Source organism: Bison bison, unplaced genomic scaffold (genome assembly GCF_000754665.1).
Source record: "Bison bison bison isolate TAMUID 2011002044 unplaced genomic scaffold, Bison_UMD1.0 scf7180017864498, whole genome shotgun sequence".
Classification (NCBI taxonomy): domain Eukaryota; kingdom Metazoa; phylum Chordata; class Mammalia; order Artiodactyla; family Bovidae; genus Bison; species Bison bison.
The window spans coordinates 550832-569746 of record NW_011495057.1 but is presented as its reverse complement, the minus strand read 5'-3'; the positions used below and the strand labels follow the sequence as shown (position 1 = coordinate 569746).

Below are 18915 nucleotides of genomic sequence, written 5' to 3'. Positions count from 1 at the left end.
GGGGCCGGCAGACCTTCTGAGGAAGCCTGGGGGGTGGGGGGCACTGCAGGCTCACCTTTGGAGGCATGTAGGCAGCCTCCCTGATCAGCACAGGGTACTTGAAATGCTCATGCAGGTGGTCGACATATTCACACATCCTGGGAGGAAGGAGTCAGGTTGGAGTAACAATGCCTTCAGTTAGATGGGCTGCTGGGCAGAGGGCCGAACACCACTGAGAGAGATGGACTCGGTCTAGGGGTGGCTGATACCCCATGGTTCTAGGCAAACCCTTCAGCCTTTTTCTCATCCCTGAAAACCTGCAGGACCTTTCAAGGTTGGTCGAAACCCACCCCCCTCCTTGGTTCTGTTTTGCAGAACTGAAATGGGGGAGGCAGAAAACCCTAGGAGTGGTGGTTTTTAGTTTAAAATCTCTCAGGTGTTTTAAAACTCAGCTGAAGAACCAAATATTGCTTTATAAAAGAAGTCCCCGTAAGACCCTCCCAGGTCCCCGTAGACAGACTCCTCAGTCCTGAACTTGATGTTCACCTTTCCCAGGCATGTCTTCATGCTCTCACTACATACTCCTAGTGATGTCTGAAGTACGGTATTTAATTCTGGGAAGAAAGAAAAGCATAGTAAAACCGTATGTGTGCAGGTGACTAGAAGGAGACTGTCCTAATTTAAAACTCATCTGGGGCATGTTGAGAAATGAGATGGAACTAAAAGATGCAGCCAGATGATGAAGACTCCAGCGTTGGGAAGAGACTGGACAGAGGCAGACAGTATGTGATGAAAGCGAGGCTTTAGAAAGTCAAAAATAGCAACTGGGTTTTGGGTTTGCATTTGGTTTCAACTCTCCCCCTTCCCCACCCCCCCACCCCCAACTTATGTACCTAGAAAACAGCTACCAGGAAACCACCCTTTAAAAGAAAGAAGACTATATTTAGAGGTGGGTCTCTAAACTGAGTTCTAGGATGTGCCAAGTGGCCAGGGTTCTTTGTGGACTGAGAGGCAGTACTGACGGTAACGCCACATCACTGACCTGTCTTGGAGGCTTGCAGAGACAGATATGAAGTCAAATATGATCAGATGCTGCACCAGTTCACAGAGGCCAACTCCCCCGGCGTGCGGGCACACAGGAACTAGAAGTGTAGACAGGTTGCACTGAGTGCCAAGGAGGGCAGAGGGGGAGGTATGAAGGGGGAATCTGTGGCTTTTCTTAGTGTCTGCAGGTGATTATATCATTAATATTTAGGACTGAAAATCAAAGATTGCCTGATTAAGCTTGAGTTAGAAAAACGTCAGCATGGCAACTCCAGAGGGAAGCAGGGTATGTGATGTGTGGGGACATGGTGCCTGGTCCGCGGCCCCATGGCACCCTTACTTTCAAACTTCTTGGCCATCAGCAACACTGAGAGGTTCTCGTTGACACTTCCCAGCCTGCAGCTGTCGATCTGCAGAAACTTCAGGGCTTTCGCCTGCAGGAGTTGCTTAAATATCACTCTATTGTGGCACTGGAAAGAGAATTAAAACACACCAACAGGAGAGTCAGCCCTCTCCTTCAGGGTCTATGAACCTGGCACCGTGCCCACTCCAAGTCACTCGACAGTGGCCTCCTGGGAGCCTGGACTGTATGCATTCTTCATCCTCTGGGCGTGAGGCGAGCCCTGAGAGGCAGGAGGGGACCGCCTGCTCACCTCATTACAAGTCTGCTGGCAGAAGTGTGTGTGTGTGTGTGTCTCATGTAAAAGACCGTAAGACTGTGTGTCAGTCTTTTGTGTGTCGCATAAAAGAGCATCTATCAGGGCGTGGCCGCCACCAGCACTGGTAAGTGGGAGAAGCAGCATCGGAATGAGATACAGGGACTGCGGTGAGCAGGTGACCCGGGCGACAAACAGACACAGGGCAGAAGAGCGCGGCTCCCTTGGCCAGGAGAGCCAAGAACCCGCCCCTCACACAGCGCTGCTCGTGGGCAGTCTGTCGCGGGTTTTCGCAGGCGCTTGTGCTCGTTGACAAGCAAAGAGAGGGAACACTGTGTGTTTAAGTAGTTTTGAGGCTGACTTTCTTAAACGGGGCCTACTAGACCCCTGCAGCTTTACATTGCTGCCTTGTAAATTCTGATGAGATACTTTGAAAAAGATCAGTGACCTGAGTCACAGGAATTGTAGAAGAATCTACAAACTCTTGACCATGTCTTGCTGTAAAGTAACCCCATTTCTTAGATGAAGAAAACCTCCCATCGCAGAACACAGGTGGTGTAGCCTCGTGGGCAGTGTCCCCAGGCAGTACCAGTGTGTGCCACCCCAAGGAGATGTCTCCTACCTGTTCTCCTGTGGCCACGCCGATGCCCAGGGGGGCCAGTGCCTATGAATACAAGGCAACCTGATGTCACTTTCCTGTTTTTGAACTGACACTCCTAATGTTTGAAAATATTTTTGGGCTGTTCAGCTATTTAGAGCCGAAGGAAAGAGCCCTGCTTTGGAGCTGTGTGAAGTTTCAGGTGCCGCAGAAGCGGGGCACTGGACCTCCTGGGTCTGATGGCATCACGAGTTCACATCCCACAGCTTGTTCCTCCCCCTGACTCCTCCTTTATAAGTGACCCCCTCTGGCTTCATAGTCAGTGCTGTGAACCTAGCTAATGGGAGACTCCCTGAGACACAGGATGTTTCTCACATTCTTATGCACGGAGTTCTTCTGACACCTGAAGGGGAGAGAAGCCAAGAGGGCCCTCAGTTTGGGTGGATCTGCCCTGGTTCAAGGGCTCTAGGGGAAACAGGGGCAGCCTTCTATGGGTCCGCCTGACCTTGACCTTAGCAAACCTCCACTTTGTTTCAGTCTGGGTGAGTAAAAGATCTGAATATCAGTTAGATTTCTGTATTTACAAAGTACAGGAATCAGGTCTGGTGACCTCTGGGTTGCTGGTAGCCTTTCAACTTCTAGTGATTACTCTCTCTAGGATAAATAGCAGTGCGAGAGGGAACAAGCCCAGGAATCCTAGGGTCTGAGACCACTGCTCTAGCAGCAGCAGTTTCTCTACCTTGGAAATGGCAGCGTGTCCCAGAATGTCGTCAGGGGAGGTGGGCTCCTCAATCCACAGTGGCTTGAACTCGGCCAGCTTTGTCATCCACTCCACGGCCTCGGGCACGTCCCAGCGCTGGTTGGCGTCCATCATCTGAAACGGGAGAGAGACCCTTCAAGGGGAGGCTTACCCACTGCTGACCCTGCTGCAGGGCTGTGCCTCCAGGGAGGAAGTGCTGTCTGTTACTCGTGGTCACTCAGCGCCACGACTGTGGGGCCCAGCATGTGACTGAACAAAGGGGCTGCTGAGATGAGCCTGACATGCCGTCTCGGAGATGGCGTCACTCGGAGCTGCTGTGAGATCCAGAAGTGCCCTGGGCTGGGCCCAGAAGTGCTGGCTGGCTCTGAAGCTCCAGCCTGATCTGCATTTGTGCATGTATGCTCAGTCGTGTCTGACTCTGTGACCCCATGTAGCCAACCAGGCTCCTCTGTCCATGGGATTTCCCAGGCAAGAATACAGGAGTGCATTGCCATTTCCTCCAGGGGATCTTCCTGAGCCAAGGACTGAACTCATGTCTCCTGCATTGGCAGGCAGATTCTTTACCACTTAACCTGGGAAGCCCAGCCTGCATTTAGAAACCACCAAAATACATTTGTCTTGCAAGGTTCGTAGTTTGTAGGAACTGTTTCATCACATTCTGAATCACTCACAGTTAATGCTGAGTTTGTTCTCAATGGTCTCTTACTGGCTATTGTCTACTCTGGTTGGCACGATAATAAATAACCCCAACTGTATCATTAATTAAGCACCTACTGCACAGGCATTTTACGGATCCTGTCACATTTAATGTCATAATAACTCTTTATGAGGCAGTTCATATTAACCCATGCTACAGACAGGAAAGCTGACATGCAAAGGAGTAACTTGCAATAAGTCAAGTAAATGATGATTTCAAGTCTAGGCCTCTGGAAGCCAGGTGCTGAGTGTGCAGAGGTAAGAAAGGGCTTCTCTGTCTCTGACATCATCATGCTTGGCCAAGTCAGACCCAGAGACGGATTTCTCTGGTAGAATGTGCTGAGTGGTACACCCAGAATCGATCTGTGTCATAAATTATTTAGATGAGGATGACCTCAGAAGACAAAAGTAGTGTTAATTCATATACAAATAATGGAGCTTTTGATCCTAGGTCAAGGACTCAAACTTCTATTTTAATATATGAAACATGCTTCCAGAACAATTTAAGACTATCTTACTGTGACTTTAAGGAAAATATTTTACATGTAATAAACATAAAAATACACAGGAGTGGCTGATCCTTACATTTATCTCACCAAAAGTTACAGATTCTTGAGCAGTGGCTCCCAGAAACCCACCTACTCAAAGGCAGCCGGGCGGATTTGTTAAGAAGGGAATTAAATGATTGACACACTGGGGCACCAATGGGAGACCTGTTTGTTCAGGCACAGCCACACTAGCACAGAGGAACAATCTCTAAATCCATCTTACTGAATGGTTCTGCAGAATAAAATAGTTAAAAACTACCCACCCCCTCACTTACGTTTGTTGGTTTTCAGCTGTTTTTAAGATTTGCCTACTCCAAGGCCTCAAAGCTGTACCTCTGACATACAGTGTTAAAAATTCCCAATGTTCTTTAATCCTCGCTTGAAGCAGCTTGTTTTGGCCCTAGCCAGAGGCTTCCCAGGTAGCACTAGTAAAGAAACTGCCTGCCAATGCAGGAGACATAAGAGGTGGGTTTGATCCCTGGGTCAGGAAGATCTCCTGGAGAAGGAAATGGCAACCCACTCCCGTAATCTTGCCTAGAGAACCCCTTGGATGGAGGAGCCTGGTGGGCTACAATCCATGGGGTTGCAAAAAGCTGGACATGACAGAAGCGACACAGCAGAGGCCTCGTAAGAGGCTGCTTGCTTCTCAGCGGCCAGGGAGGGTACTTACCAGTGTCTTCTCAGGCCCAATCATGTTTCTGACGAGTCGGCATCTACGGATGTCATCCTGGAGATCGGCACCAACTTTTACCTTAAACCTGTAACATAAATTTCATCTCATAATTTAGATCTGTTCACTGACTCAGTGGACATTTGGGTTTTCTTTAGAAGTGACTGTTTCAGTAATTTACAGGTCCTGTCTTCCAGTAAACTCTTGCCCTTTCCCAATCAGTGTTCAGACAAGCCACTCAAAAATAACCCTGTAAGCATCTCTAAACAGAGATGCTCAGTATCAGGGCAGTAACTCTAAATGACCTGCTGACCTCAAGTCCAGGAGTGGACAGAGCACTAGAACTTTAATAAGATGATGGGTTTTGCTGTGCCATGGAAGGGAATTAAGAAGTGTGGTCAGACCTGGTAGGTGAGCCATATTCCTCTCCCCTCGCTCACTAGCTTCTGTCCTGCATGCGGGCATCAGCCTGCTGCTCTGGAGCCTGGATGGTCTGAGGTTCCCTACATTCCACTATGCCCACCCTGTGTGCTGACAAAAAGCCCCTCTTACATCCTCTATGCTCAGCACCAAACACTGAAGACGACCTTTCCATCCTGGGTGGAAGCCTCAGGAGGACTCTGAGCTCAGGGGCCTAGGAGACCTCTCCTGGGCCTTCTCTGACCCCCGGTGGTCACGTGTCAGCCTCTCCCGGCTACTCAGGAGGAGGAAAGGTGCCAGCACTCACGAGCACCTGCTGCCAACCCCAGCCGTGCTGGTCCTTTTCAGAAACAGCAGCTTTGAGGAGAACCATGAAATCTGTAATTCCCAGTTTAGAGAGAAAACAAGGTTCAGGGAGGTTGAGCAATATCCCCATGATCACACAGCAGGTACTCACAGGGAGTGGGGAAAAGGCACAATGTTGATTCCAAATCCATCACATCCCAAGTGTCCTTCCAGCGCCCCACGCTGCCTCCATCAAGTTCTCACTTCCCTAGCCCTTAGCTGAGGAGTCAACAGGAATTCCATGCCTCTCAATGTTTCGTGGGCATGCAAATCACCCAGGGATCTTGTTAAAATGCAGATTTTTGGTACATGCATACAATGGAGATTTACCCAGCCACTAAAAAGAATGAAAGATTACCATTTGAAGCCACATGGATGCACCTAGAGATTGTTATACTGAGTGAAGTCAGACAAAAAATACATCACTTATAAGTGGAATCTAAAAAAGTTACAAATGAACTTATTTATACAACAGATGTAGAGTCATGGATGTAGAAAACAAACATGGTTACCAGGGTTATGGTAAGGTAAGGTAAGTCGCTTCAGTCGTGTCCGACTCTGTGCGACCCCATAGACGGCAGCCCAACAGGCTCCCCCGTCCCTGGGATTCTCCAGGCAAGAACATTGGAGTGGGTTGCCATTTCCTTCTCCAATGCATGAAAGTAAAAAGTGAAAGTGAAGTTGCTCAGTCGTGTCCGACTCTTAGTGACCCCATGGACTGCAGCCTACCTGGCTCCTCCGTCCATGGTATTTTCCAGGCAAGAGTACTGGAGTGGGGTGCCATCGCCTTCTCCGTACCAGGGGGTGGGGGAGGGATAAACTGGGAGACAGGGATTGACAGATACACACTACTATTTATAAAACACATAACTAGTAAGGGCCTTCTGTATAGCACAGGGAGCTCTACTCAATATTCTGTAATGGCCTATATAGGAAAAGAACCCCCCCAAAAGTGGATATATGTGTATGTGTAACTGATTTACTTTGCTATACACCTGAAACTAACAACTTTGTAAACCAACTATACTCCAATGAAATTTTTTTTTTAAAGTCACACAAAAAATACAGATTTTGATGTAGCAGGTCTGGGTTAAGGCTCAAGATTCTGCATTTTAAGTTAATTGGAGACTTTTTTTTAGTCCTTATCATTTATCAAGCAACCTACACAAATAATTTTCTTAATCTACCACAGCTGCAGCGGGGCTGGCTGGCACTCCTGCTCCACAGACCACTCTCAGACCAGCAGGAGGCAGGTGGCCAGATTCCTACAGAAATCCAAGTGACAGGCACACCGTCCACCGTGAGCCACACGTATGGACTCGCAGTAGTCACAGACAACCACAGCTAACCCAGAGGAAACCCCAGGTTGCCCAGCGGTCCGTAACCACACAGCAGGATGGACAAGAAGTGCAGGGGGATAGGCTGGAGAGGAGGTGGCCTGCGGAAGAGGAGGAGCTTGGCTCTTGGGAGAATTCCCAGGAGAATCATTGGGACCAATGGCTGGAAGGTATAGGGGAGTCCAGGGTTCATTACATCAAAGCTCTTCTAACACTCAGAACCCTTCCACTACACACAGACGCCCTACCAAGCTCAGTGCGTCTGAAAGTTTTCACACAGAAGCTGAATCAACGCTTGGTACTGCAGTAAAGAGTGGCTTTCTATTCTGGGTCGATGCTTGAAATCAATGATCTCATTTCACTCTGATGTGCCAGGATTCTAACTAGACTCGTCCTTGGATAAAGCTGGAAATCAGTGATCTCTTTTGACTCTGATGTTCCAGAATTCTAACTAGGCTCATATCTTATCTTTGGACAAAGGGCCTCAGATGAAACTTCTGAGTCCCAACATGCCAGGCTGCTCCTGGCGAATCCTGACCTCTCTGGTGCCCTTGGCTTCTGGCTCCTCTCTACAACCGGCCTCACTTGCCAACTGCAGAGTCAAGTTCACGATCACCCAAATGAGTTACCTGGTCCAGCCGTCCTTGAGCGCCTCGCTGCAGAGCTGTGGGGAAAGGAGCAGAGCCATCAATACACACCCTCCCTGGTCTCAGCAGCACCTCAGTCATCTCGGACTCGGCTTCACAAATGCTGCGGCCGCACCGTGAACCAGAAGAACAACCACATGTTGTTGAAATTCAGAGCACAAACAGCTTAGCCAACAGAGCAAGGCTGTTTGGTGACTTTCCTTCCTCATCTCTATGGAAACCACTTCATTCATTGTCACAACACCCCTGGTAGGAGGAATGGAGCATCTCTGTCCCTCTTTTTAAAGCTGGGATAGTCTGCAGCGTCCAGAGACCGAGCCGGTGAATGAGTAACAGCCAGAAGCTGGTCCCCCTTCTCTGTCAGCTGCAGGTGAGCACAGGGCGATGAGAAAGGGGAGTGACGCAGCCATGGGCCACCTCTGGTCCTTGAGCATCACACAGGGCAGCGTTCATCGGGATCCTCAAAACCGCTGGGACAGCTATCATTTCCCACCTCGTAGTGAGGAAGCCAACGCAGAGCATGGTCAGGGGTCATGTTATACAAGGTCACACCATTGCTTCTGCCTGGAGGTGGCCTGCCCGTCCAGAACCGAGGCAGGCTTGCCAGGCTATAGAGCCCTGCGTCCACAAGGGAAACGCCTCTCCTTTTATGTGGAATGTGTCCATGTATCCAGGATGAAGCCTGGAACCCACAATGATTCAGGAAGGCCAAGAGGAAAATGTCACATCTCCTGCTGTCTACAGAAGCCGGTTCCGCAGCCTACCTGCTTCAGCGTGGCGTCAGGGTAGCCCAGCCAGGCGCACGATGTGGTGTAGGCAGGGTAGCCATGTGCCAGCATTTGCTCCTCTGTGGAAACAAAACCACCTTCAACAGTTTGCGCCTGCGGGACCTCCAGCTGTAGAATCATCTGTGGCTGAAGTGCTGCCCATGGAGAATCCAGCTATTCTGCCTGCCCTGTTCATCCTCATCCCCCAGCCCCAAGGACATCACACTGGGGCCAGGTTACCCTCCGGAAGGCCCCGCTGGCCAAGCCTTCCCCTGTCGTGTGGTGTGACCCTAAAGCCAGCCCTGCTCCTGGCAGTGGCCGAGGTGAACCCTGACCTAAGACGTACCCCCTGGAGGCTGCTGCATCCATACCCAACCATCTGTGGGGGATGGAGTGGGGGACGTGATGTGAGCCCCCAAGGACAGGGACCTGCAGAGGTGCACAACGAGAGAAAAATAATGAGAGAATTTCCTCACAACCCACCTCGCTCTTTTTTCCCGACCTGACTTTGCCGCAGAATTTCTGGAAAAAATAAAAAGCGTCATACTCTTTTAGACAACGAGGCTCTGGGCCTGGTGGCTGCCAGGTTAAAATAGACCAGGAAGCTCCCGGTGTGTGGGGACAACTCACCGCAGGCTTCCTCCTCCGTCAGGACGTCAGTGATGTACCTGAAATCGATGCAGGACACCAGTGTCCGGGGGTCCTGGCGGCGAGACGGCAGGATGGAAAGGCCCACGTCAGTCCACAAGTGGATCTCAGTTCTAAGAATCTGCTTACGCTGGGCCTGGGCTCATTCTGTCCTGGAAAGGCCCTTTGGGCCCCCTCCTCCTCCCACCCTGCCCTCGGGGCTCTGGCCTCCCTGGAGAGGCCCACACTCTCAGCTGGGCCTCTGGCTGAGACCTCCCCCCACCAGTCTCAGTCAGTCTGTTGGGAAGCAGGTTGTACCGTGACCAGCAGTACCTACGCCACGGTGACCCTTCACTGTCATCAAAGCCCTTTGAACGTGAAGATTCTGCTTCTTTTAAGACTACTGGCTTTGAAAGAGGGAATAGGATCCAAAAGAATGAAAACTCCACAGCGGGGCAATCTCAGCTACCTCCTAGTGCTCATCAGATCATTCAATTCTGGGGGCCACCTCTGGCACCTCCCTGGAGAGGCCAGTCTAGAGCCTGCAGGTGGCCCAAGAGGTCCATGCCCATCCTTCAGGTGATGCCCCATGCCACCTGCAACCATGTCAGAAATCATGCGACAGCCTTTCGTTTCCACTTTCCTCCAACAATCTTCAAGGGCATGGTTCTTTGTTTCTCCTTAATTATCAGGCCAAATAATAACCAGGGCCTTTGTTAACCACCAGATTTTCAGTGACCATCCAAGACATTGCCCCGAGGTGGCTCAAGCTCAGAGAGGTTAAGAGGCATGCTGAAGGTCACACAGCCAGCAAGTGATGGAGCCCGGATTGAAAGCCAGGTCTGCCTGGGTCTGATGTTCACTCCCTTTAACCTGCCCAGTTTCCTCCTCCTTGGCAGTGAGATGCTTGTCGCTGGTATCAACGTGTCAAGGAGAAAGGAAAGGGCAGAGGCCTATCCTTATAATTCACCCTGGGCTCCTTCCTCAAGGGTCTGATCTGCCATTTGCTTTTGATGTCAAAGCGACCAGATAATATCTTAGTAATAACACTTTGGTCTTCAGAGTTTGAAGCACTTTTCTCAACTAGTTTTTGAACCAATTCTGTGGCGTTTCTAGAGAAGTTAGGATTATTCCCTTTTCATAGTCAGGAAACAGAAGCTTGAGAATTTGTATCACACGTGGAAGGAAGCACCGGAGTGGGGTAGGTGGGACCCATCAGACACCCCTGCCCGTGTGAGCACAGCTCTCTGCCACCTCAAACACCAGAGAAGGAATACTGGACCTGATTGCATGCTGCCTGATCAGCAGCACAGTGACTGATCCAGAGACAATGTTGAATGTATCCACTGATAATCGAAGGGCATGGAATCCATGAGATCCATTTTATTTACAGAAAACGGAGTATTAAAGAATTTACTTACCATGTCAACAAGTAACTTCCACAGAGGCTTGAAGAAAAGAAAAGATTTGTAAAACATGTGTGAGGCACCCACATGCTTTCCAACAATAAATGTGCTAGTGGAAAATTCCCCCTATCAGACGAATGCCTGCCAGTGCCCCAACCTACTGGCTCCAGCTGGCTCTCACCTCTGTGACCTGCTTTTCTCAGCCCTTTCTAACCTACTCCGATGATGTCCCAAATGCTGCCAATATCCCTCTGGGCAGACAAGCAATCGAACAATTCTTCTTATGTCCCCTGGGAGCCTACTGTACATGCCTTTGCTCGAAGGGGGAGTTGTGTTCCTCTGTCGTGTGCTGTATGTTCCATGGGGTCAGAGCTGCTGCTGGAGGATTACCTTCCCCTCCTGCTTGGCCCACAGGTCCCACACGGCGTTGAGCACGGCCGCCGTGGCCAGATGCACCACACCCTTCTCAGGACCGATCTGGTTAGGAAACAAAACACACCAGCACTTCTTAGAAAAGAAAAGGATCTTTAGGTCTCCTAGTCAGGGACATGCTTCATGAATTAAAAGGCAGCAATGGAAGCTCTGCCCTAATGCTGGGTAAGATTGAAGGCAGGAGGAGAAGGGGACGACAGAGGATGAGATGGCTGGATGGCATCACCAACTCAATGGACATGAGTTTGAGTAAATTCCGGGAGTTGGTGATGGACAGGGAGGCCTGGCGTGCTGCGTTCACGTTGCAAAGCGTCAGACATGACTGAGCAACTGAACTGGCTGAACGGAAACTCACTTGGAGGTTAAGCTCTTCTCCAGTAGTTTGCAACCTATAGAAGATCTGGAAGAACATTACAAAAAACTCCTGTATATTTCCTCTCTCTTTGTATTTACATATGTATATACATGCACAAACACACATATATATACACAGGTAAATAAAATACATAAGGAACATTTATTTTACTGAGTCACTTGAGAGTAAGTTGTAGATCCCATGCCCCCTTAATCCTAAATACTTTAGAGTATAGTTCCTAAAAACAAGGACATTCTCTCACACAGCCATAGTGCAAAGATCAGGGAATATAATATTGATAGAACACTATTATCTATGAAGACAGTCCATAATCAAATTGCACCAACTGTCTCAATAATGTACTTTCTGTAATTCACAAATGGCATTTAGCTGACATGTCACTTTAGTCTCTTTTCATCTGGAGCAAATTTTCTTTTCTAAAAAAATAATTATTAGTATTTTCAAGGACAGAGTTCCTCCAGCTGGGTTATCTGCAGCCCCATCATGATTAGACTGCGATGCTGCCACTGCATTCTTGTTGCTGTTATCAGGGCTGTTATTGTTTAGGGCTTCTCTAGTGGCCCAGATGATAAAGAATCCACCCGTCAATGCAGGAGATGCAGGTTCCATCCCTGGGTCAGGAAGACCCCCTGGAGGAGGAAATGGCAACCCACTCCAGTATCCTTGACTGGGAAATCCCATGGATAGGGGAGCCTGGCGGGCTACAGTCCACGAGGACTCAAAGAGTCAGATAGGACTGAGCACGCACATATTATCTTTTAGTGCTAGGGTAAGTTAGTATCCTTTAGGCTTCTTCACTGTGTGGTTACCATTTCCTTTCCAAAGTAAGGAGATTAACGTTGCCCCTAAGTTTTAGCATCCACTGATTGTTCCTGCCTCAGTCACTTACAGCCATGGTGCTTGCAATACGGTGGTTTTCTAACGTTACCATTCCCCTTATATTAGTTTGTATTCTGTGGTAATGACAAGCTTTCCTTTGTTGGTTGTTTGCTATCTGAATGGACTTAGGGACTCTTAGGTTAGTCAATGATTTATCAACCATGACTACCGCATTGTTTTTTTCTTAAAGCAAAGGATATAGTAAGAGTCTTTATTCCAAGTACCAAAATTCAGAAATAAGGAAAACAAGTAAAATGCCAACAGTTAAATATTTATGACGTAGTTAAATACCACCTTTATTGAATCGCCCCAGATTCGACCAATGGGAACTCCTTCCAGGGGATGCTTTTAAAGCAAGTTTCACTCAGTTTGCAGAAGTTAAGAATGAAATCCGAGGCAATGTGAACAATGTGCCTTTCTCTGTGCTCAGGAGACTGAACAGTTGGAAGAAGACAGAGCTGATGTCAGGAGACATGGGCAAGGTGTCAGCTACTGGACTGACCTTGAAAAAGTGAAAGTGTTAGTTGCTCAGTCTTGTCTGATTCTTTGCGACCCCATGGACTTAGCCTGCCAGGCTCCTCTGCCCATGGGATTCTCCAGACAAGAATATAGGAATGGGTTGTCATTCCTTTCTCCAAGGGATATTCCTGAGCTGGGATTGAACCCAGGTCTCTTGCATTGCAGGCAGATTCTTTACTACTGAGCCAGCAGGAAAACCCTGATCTAACTGTGATAAAATTCCATCTCTAGAATCTCACTTTTTTCATGCTTTGAACTTAAGGTTCAAATACAGTCCTACACACATAAAGGCGCTCTGGTCTCTCTCTCCTTAACTTTTGCTCTTCTCTTACGTTTCTGTCCTTAATAACCTCCTCCCACAACTTCAATTCCTCTCCTATTATTTCTCTCTAAAAGGTTCCCATTTGGCACTTTATCTTCTAGGGAGTCTAGACCACTTCTTTCCATTCAGGGAGCAGAGATGAGGTCTGGAAGGGCAGCGATAGCTCTTGGGATCCAAGTATGTCCACAGTCAAGTCTCACAGAAAGGACTAGATTACCTTAAAATACTGACTGTCCACCTGGTTCAAGCCCTAATTCATCTGACTAAGATGTTTACCTTAATATCTTAAACCTGTGTCTATTTTCACAGTTGTTACAATCCAAGGACATGAGACTTCAGGAATGCTATTTACAGAATAGTTTCGCAAAGCAAGACACCTTACCCATCTGAGCTGCCCATCACTCGTGAGCTGCCTGTAGAAACCTCTGAAATCCCCAACAATGTCGCCAAGGTCCTTGTTCAGCACGTGGGGGGCCAGAGCATTCACAGCACAGACAACTGTGAAAGAGGATACAATTCTTGTTTAGTGTTGGTGTGAATAAATTAAGACACGCAAGTACTGCAAACGAAAGTGGGCATTTTATGAAGATAATTTTAAATATAAAAGGTACATGCCTTTAAAAATTGCCTCAAATATGTCATCTGTGGTTGTTACAACTAATAAACAGAATAGTTGTTCACCTATATTCAGAGCTTAATTCCTAAACAGAGCAAATCCATTTTGATTGGCTGCCACATGAAAAGAACATAGACCTGAAAGTTTAAAGCATGTTCCCAAATCATTCTCCTGTTCACTTTGTAAAGTGTCCATATGTCAGCTGCAAAACACAATCTTGCTATTAAATTGTTCCCAAGTAATAAGACTGATTTATAGAATTTTTAGAAATGTCTTTTCATCATTGTCAAGTATAGAAGATATCTTGAATTCACAATGTAACTATATTAAAGATGAAATGAATTTGCAATTAGCTTAATATTTACATGTAAAATGTTAAAGTACATGAAAAAACTTCATGAACATTAAACTAATTTGAAGGTTAACCTTCATTTGGGTCAGCATTATCATCAATTACTTATTTTTGGTATTCTACTTAAATAAGAATTTGTAGTGTTATTTCCGATGAAGAATCAGTTAAAAAAAAAAAACTGTCTGCAAAGACCCTTTTATTGTTTGCTCAATCTATAAAACTATGTTTAAATGGCCAGAATAATCAACTTAGCCTCAAAGCAATGACTTTATTATAAAAAATGTTGATTGACTTTCTGTTTGGCATAGCCGTTGCTTCAATATTAAAATTCTCACATCACTTCATAGGGTAGTCTCAGAGACACAGTTTTACTTTAGACAGACCTTAGGAGACATTTTGAAAGTATTTGAACATGTTCACAGGATACGCTTGGCTTCTGCGTGACACAGCCCTCAGGTGATGCTCATACTGAGTATTTAGGGCTGATCCCCACACCTTCCGTGTTCTCTAGGGCTCTTCTTACTAAGATGTGGAATGATTCCAGTTCAGACATTTACCCCCTCGAGTTCTGGGAAGACAGAGCCCCCCTCACCCCTTGGTGATTGGTGCTCTTAGATTAGAGACGTGAAGAGTAAGCTGGCGGCTCAGAGAGACCTGTATCAATACCTGCATCAAACCTCTGTCTCACTAAGGAGAGGGTTACACAACAGACTGGTTTGTGTCACAGAGCAAATGCACTTAACGAACTTTGAGGATGAGCGCATCTTTTTTGGCTCCAACAGAAGCACAAACAACACTAGTACATTCATCGAGAGGATATGGATTCTTCTCTCTCAGACTGAGTCCACTGAAAGAAGTTTACTAAAATTTGGCGGCTTCCATAGAAACTGGGTTGTGGTGACCTAACTCCAGGCTTCCCTGGTGGCTCAGATGGTATAGAAACCACCTGCAATGCAGAAGACACAGGTTCAATCCCTGGGTCCAGAATATCCCCTGGAGGAGGAAATGGCAACCTAATCCAGTATTCTTGCCTGGAAAACCCCACAGACAGAGGAGCCTGGTGGGCTACAGTCCATGGGGTCGCAGAGTCAGCCTGATTCCGGTGTCTGAAAAGATGAGTGGGAAATCTGTCTGGAGAAACTTGGGCCTTGAAGGCAGCTTACTGTTGACTGAAGCCAGGGCTCTCTCCTGTGACTACAACTGCCTAAAACTTTCTGGGATCCTCCTGCCCGGGAGGGACAAGTCAGAAAGGCTACAGAGAACGCGGGTCTGAGCTCTCATGCTGCCAGGAACCCTTGTGGCTGGCTATTTAGTCTCTTTAAAAATTCCACTTTTTTCATCTCTCTTTCCTTTCCTTTACAAAAACTATATTGGTCTCATCTATACTTAAAAAAACAAATCAAGCATAACCTCTCCCTCTCTCACACATTAAGGCCCTCTCTTCACGGTAATGAAAACACTGTTTTCTTAGATTATAAAAGAATGATTAGTTAAGTAAGCTGATAAAGGCTGCAGAAGAACCATGATGAGCTAATGGAGTTTTTTTCAACTTTAATTCGAACACCATGTAATGGTTCAGTGAGATGGCAGTGAGTCACCTGAAAAACGCAGCAAGGTCACAATTAAAATGGTTCTGTCATGCTGTGGTCTGAAACAGGCGGAAGCCAACTCCATCACCACAAAAGAGCCATTTGTTCCAGGCACAGAGAGATGGGAATTGATTTCTCCTGCCGGAGGTGTCCATAGGGACAGTGGGGGTGGGGAGGAGTACGGGAGGCCCCCACCCCATGAACTCAGCAGCACACGTGTACCAGGAAACACAGGCCCTTCACGGTGGGCCCGAGTGAGTACAGTTCCAAGTCCTGGTTGTTAACAGTGGTTCCGAAGGCTTGTTCCAGAACGCGCCTTATAAGCTTGCTGAGTTTGGCACAAACTTTGGGGGCCACCCTGTATGGTTAGAGCTTCATAAAGGTCTCAACCTATACCAGAGAATTAAAATTGCAGGAGAAGCTGAAACATACCTCTCCAGCCTGCGGGGTCAGTGGTCACTGCCCGGAGAAACATCGACAGTAAATGGTTGACTTAGGGGATGGGAGTCTGGGAATCAGTGCCCAGGTGCCTCCATCTGCTTGGCCAATTCCTGGTTACCCTTCAAGGCTCATCACAGAGCCTCACTGTTGCTCTGAAGCTGTACTGACCCTCCTGGACAGTTACCATGTAGTTCGTACTCACTTTAAAACAAATGATCCTTCTCATACTGCTCTATCGTTTCTTGTACGCCTGTCTCCCTGAGAAGTTCATGCATTCCTGTTCCTTGTACATGGGACTCTGTCCCCTTCCTCTCTCTCTTTGTAAAGTCATTCCTGCGGTGCCTGGCAGAACATGTAACACATGGGGGTACACAGGAGGGATTCATGGAAGGCCTGGTTGATGGATGACTGGACAGCAACCCTGGGAGGGGTGGAGACAGCCTAATGGCACCCACAGAACGTTCAAGAAAGGTTCCCTTGTCCCACACACACACACATCTCTTTTATCTGCTTGATGATATTAAAATTATTCAATCAGTCAAGACTGTTCTACAACTAGAAGAGGGCTGACAGTACAAATATCCATGAGAGAGGGGTCGAGTCACCATCAAAGTTAGAGCATCTATTTCCTTGTTTCAGCCCCTAAGGACTCAGTGAAATTGATCTGGCAGAGAGGTCTTCTTTTGGTATGTATTGAATTTTGTTCTTTGTGCGTGCATAAACCAAATTATGCTTTTAAAAAAAAAAGCAAATAATTTGTACTTAAATGTTCTGCAGACTAGCTGAACAGCTGTCTGGGTCTGTTTCCTTGTCTCCAAAAATGTGGAGGCTCAAGACCATGGCTGAGCCCTCATCCAGCTCTGAGAAAAGAAAGACCGACTTGTGGTTCAACAAGCTGCCTTCACTGTCTGCTTTTCCCAAGTGAGAGCTCTGAAACCGGGCAGGACCTACGGCCTTTGCTGCAAAGAAGGGCAATGAACTTGAAACCGACTCCATGTGGAGGATTCACAAAAGCAAGTAGACTCTCTGTGTGCACAACAATAAGCCTTGTCCCATGAACACATGTCTCCCCTCTCAAGCCCCTCAGCTGCTCACCCACTTCAGGTTCAGGCAGAGAGAGAGAGGGGCTGAGCTTCAAAGATGTGCCTGCAGTGCTATGGATAACCACAAGGAGAGAAGCCAAATTCTGCTATTTAAAAAATTTCTCTGGAGAAGGCAACGGCAACCCACTCCAGTATTCTTGCCCAGGGAATCCCATGGACAGAGGAGCCTGGTGGGCTACAGTCCATGAGGCCTCAAGTCGCTAAGACACAACTTAGCGACTACACCACCACCCAGGAGGGTTAGCTGAGAACTAAAGCCAGCTGGAAGTTAAGTGGGAGGTTGGATGCAGGCGCAGAGTTCTGTCTGGGGGAGAAAGTAGCCTTGGACTAACTGGGGCAGGGAGCTGTGAGAGACACTGCTCAAGAAGTTGTTCCCCACAGAAGGATCAGGTTCAGATGTAGGCTTAGAAAGATAGGTAACTTGACCAAAGGCAGCAGATCAAGCCAGCCCAACTGGTTCATGAATATAGTTCAATTACATGAATCCAGATGGGAACAGAAATAGATTTAGAGTGACTGGAAGAGTGAGAAGGCTCAGCAGGGCCTGGCTGACCTCACCCAAAGCCTAGGTGAGGACTCTGGGACCAGGCAGAGAAGGGCTGTAAAGGCAATTGGGAAGTAGTTTGGGGAGCTTTGGGAAGGCAATCTGACTTCTCTTCGGAGGAAGTTTCGAGCTGATTGGGTTAGCAGCCAAGGGAGATGGGATTGAAAATGGAACTGGGGCCTCCGTACCCTTGGTGTCGGCTCAGCAAATATTTCTTAGTTGCCACTGGCCTGAAGAAGCTATGTTGTAAACTCTTTGATTCCTTTGATTGTGTACTTTATATCCCCCTCCCCCGTTTCTTAATAAATTCCTTTGAAAAATGTGAAAAAAAAAAAAATTTCTCCCAGTGAAATAAGCAAACTATCAAACATTGTTTTTTCTCACGGCAAGCAACATATGGAGGCAAATGAGGTCAGAACTGGAATGTTAGTGAAATGAAGGCATCCTAGGGCCGCAAGAGAGGCCCAACTCACCAACTTCAGTGCCTCTTCCCAGAGTGAAGGTAATTCCATAGCCCTTGAGTCCGTCTTCCGCATCCGTCTCCAAGACAACATAGGCTGCTGAGTAGTCAGGGTCTGTGTGCTGCAGAGGAAATGCCCCCCCAAACCCACAAACGTGAGAAATCCCCAAATAAACCCAGTAATGATGTCACATAAGAGCAGATGCAGTAAGAGCTCCCATCGGAGGAAACCGTTCATGTTCCCCAAAGCAAACACAGGAGCTCTGAATGGACAAAAGGAAGGTCTTCCTGGAGGATGGCAGAGGGACCTGGGGTGAGAGGGAAGACCCAGAAATGAGATCTCTGTATAGCAGAAGGAATTATATTTAGTATTATGTAATAAACTACAATGGAAAAGAAAAAAGGTATCGGGAGGTGGTAGGCTCGGCTGGATCTGGGCTCTCTGAAACCTTGGTGAGCGCCTGGAACATCGAAGGCCTGAGTGGTCTACATTTTTTAAAAGGCTGGTAAGAAACAATTCAAGGACAGAGGAGCCTGTGGGCTAAGTCCATGGGGTTGCAAAGAGTTGGACACAAGTGAGTGCCTAATGCACACACACACACAAAATCATTGGAACCCTTTGCTAGAACAAGTATGGGGAACAGTTTCAGGGCTCCTTCGTGAAATTATCCTACTTGTGACTAGGAAGGCTTGCTGTGCTGGCATGTGGGAGCTGAACTGCTGAATCCAGCATGTGGTGAGGGCTGGGTGGCGGGGCTGGGTGGGATGGGGGCAATCCTGAA

The 18915-nt window shown here is 47.6% G+C and overlaps 1 protein-coding gene across 2 annotated transcripts in view; it reads right to left on the bottom strand.

Annotated features, from left to right (window-relative positions):
* Positions 1-18915, bottom strand: part of ENOSF1 (enolase superfamily member 1) — a 22223-nt gene that overhangs the window by 763 nt on the left and 2545 nt on the right. The window contains exons 2-15 of one of the 2 annotated variants that reach the window (XM_010828898.1): positions 18147-18255; positions 13411-13526; positions 10891-10977; positions 10516-10542; positions 9098-9170; positions 8951-8989; positions 8465-8547; positions 7683-7717; positions 4952-5039; positions 3017-3151; positions 2302-2343; positions 1364-1493; positions 1022-1121; positions 56-137 (exon numbers count right to left, since the gene is read on the bottom strand). In XM_010828898.1, the coding sequence (XP_010827200.1) occupies positions 56-137; positions 1022-1121; positions 1364-1493; positions 2302-2343; positions 3017-3151; positions 4952-5039; positions 7683-7717; positions 8465-8547; positions 8951-8989; positions 9098-9170; positions 10516-10542; positions 10891-10977; positions 13411-13526; positions 18147-18255 (1146 nt within the window). Of the gene's footprint in view, positions 1-55; positions 138-1021; positions 1122-1363; positions 1494-2301; positions 2344-3016; positions 3152-4951; positions 5040-7682; positions 7718-8464; positions 8548-8950; positions 8990-9097; positions 9171-10515; positions 10543-10890; positions 10978-13410; positions 13527-18146; positions 18256-18915 lie in introns of those variants that run through there. The other variant, XM_010828899.1, reaches the window with a different exon arrangement.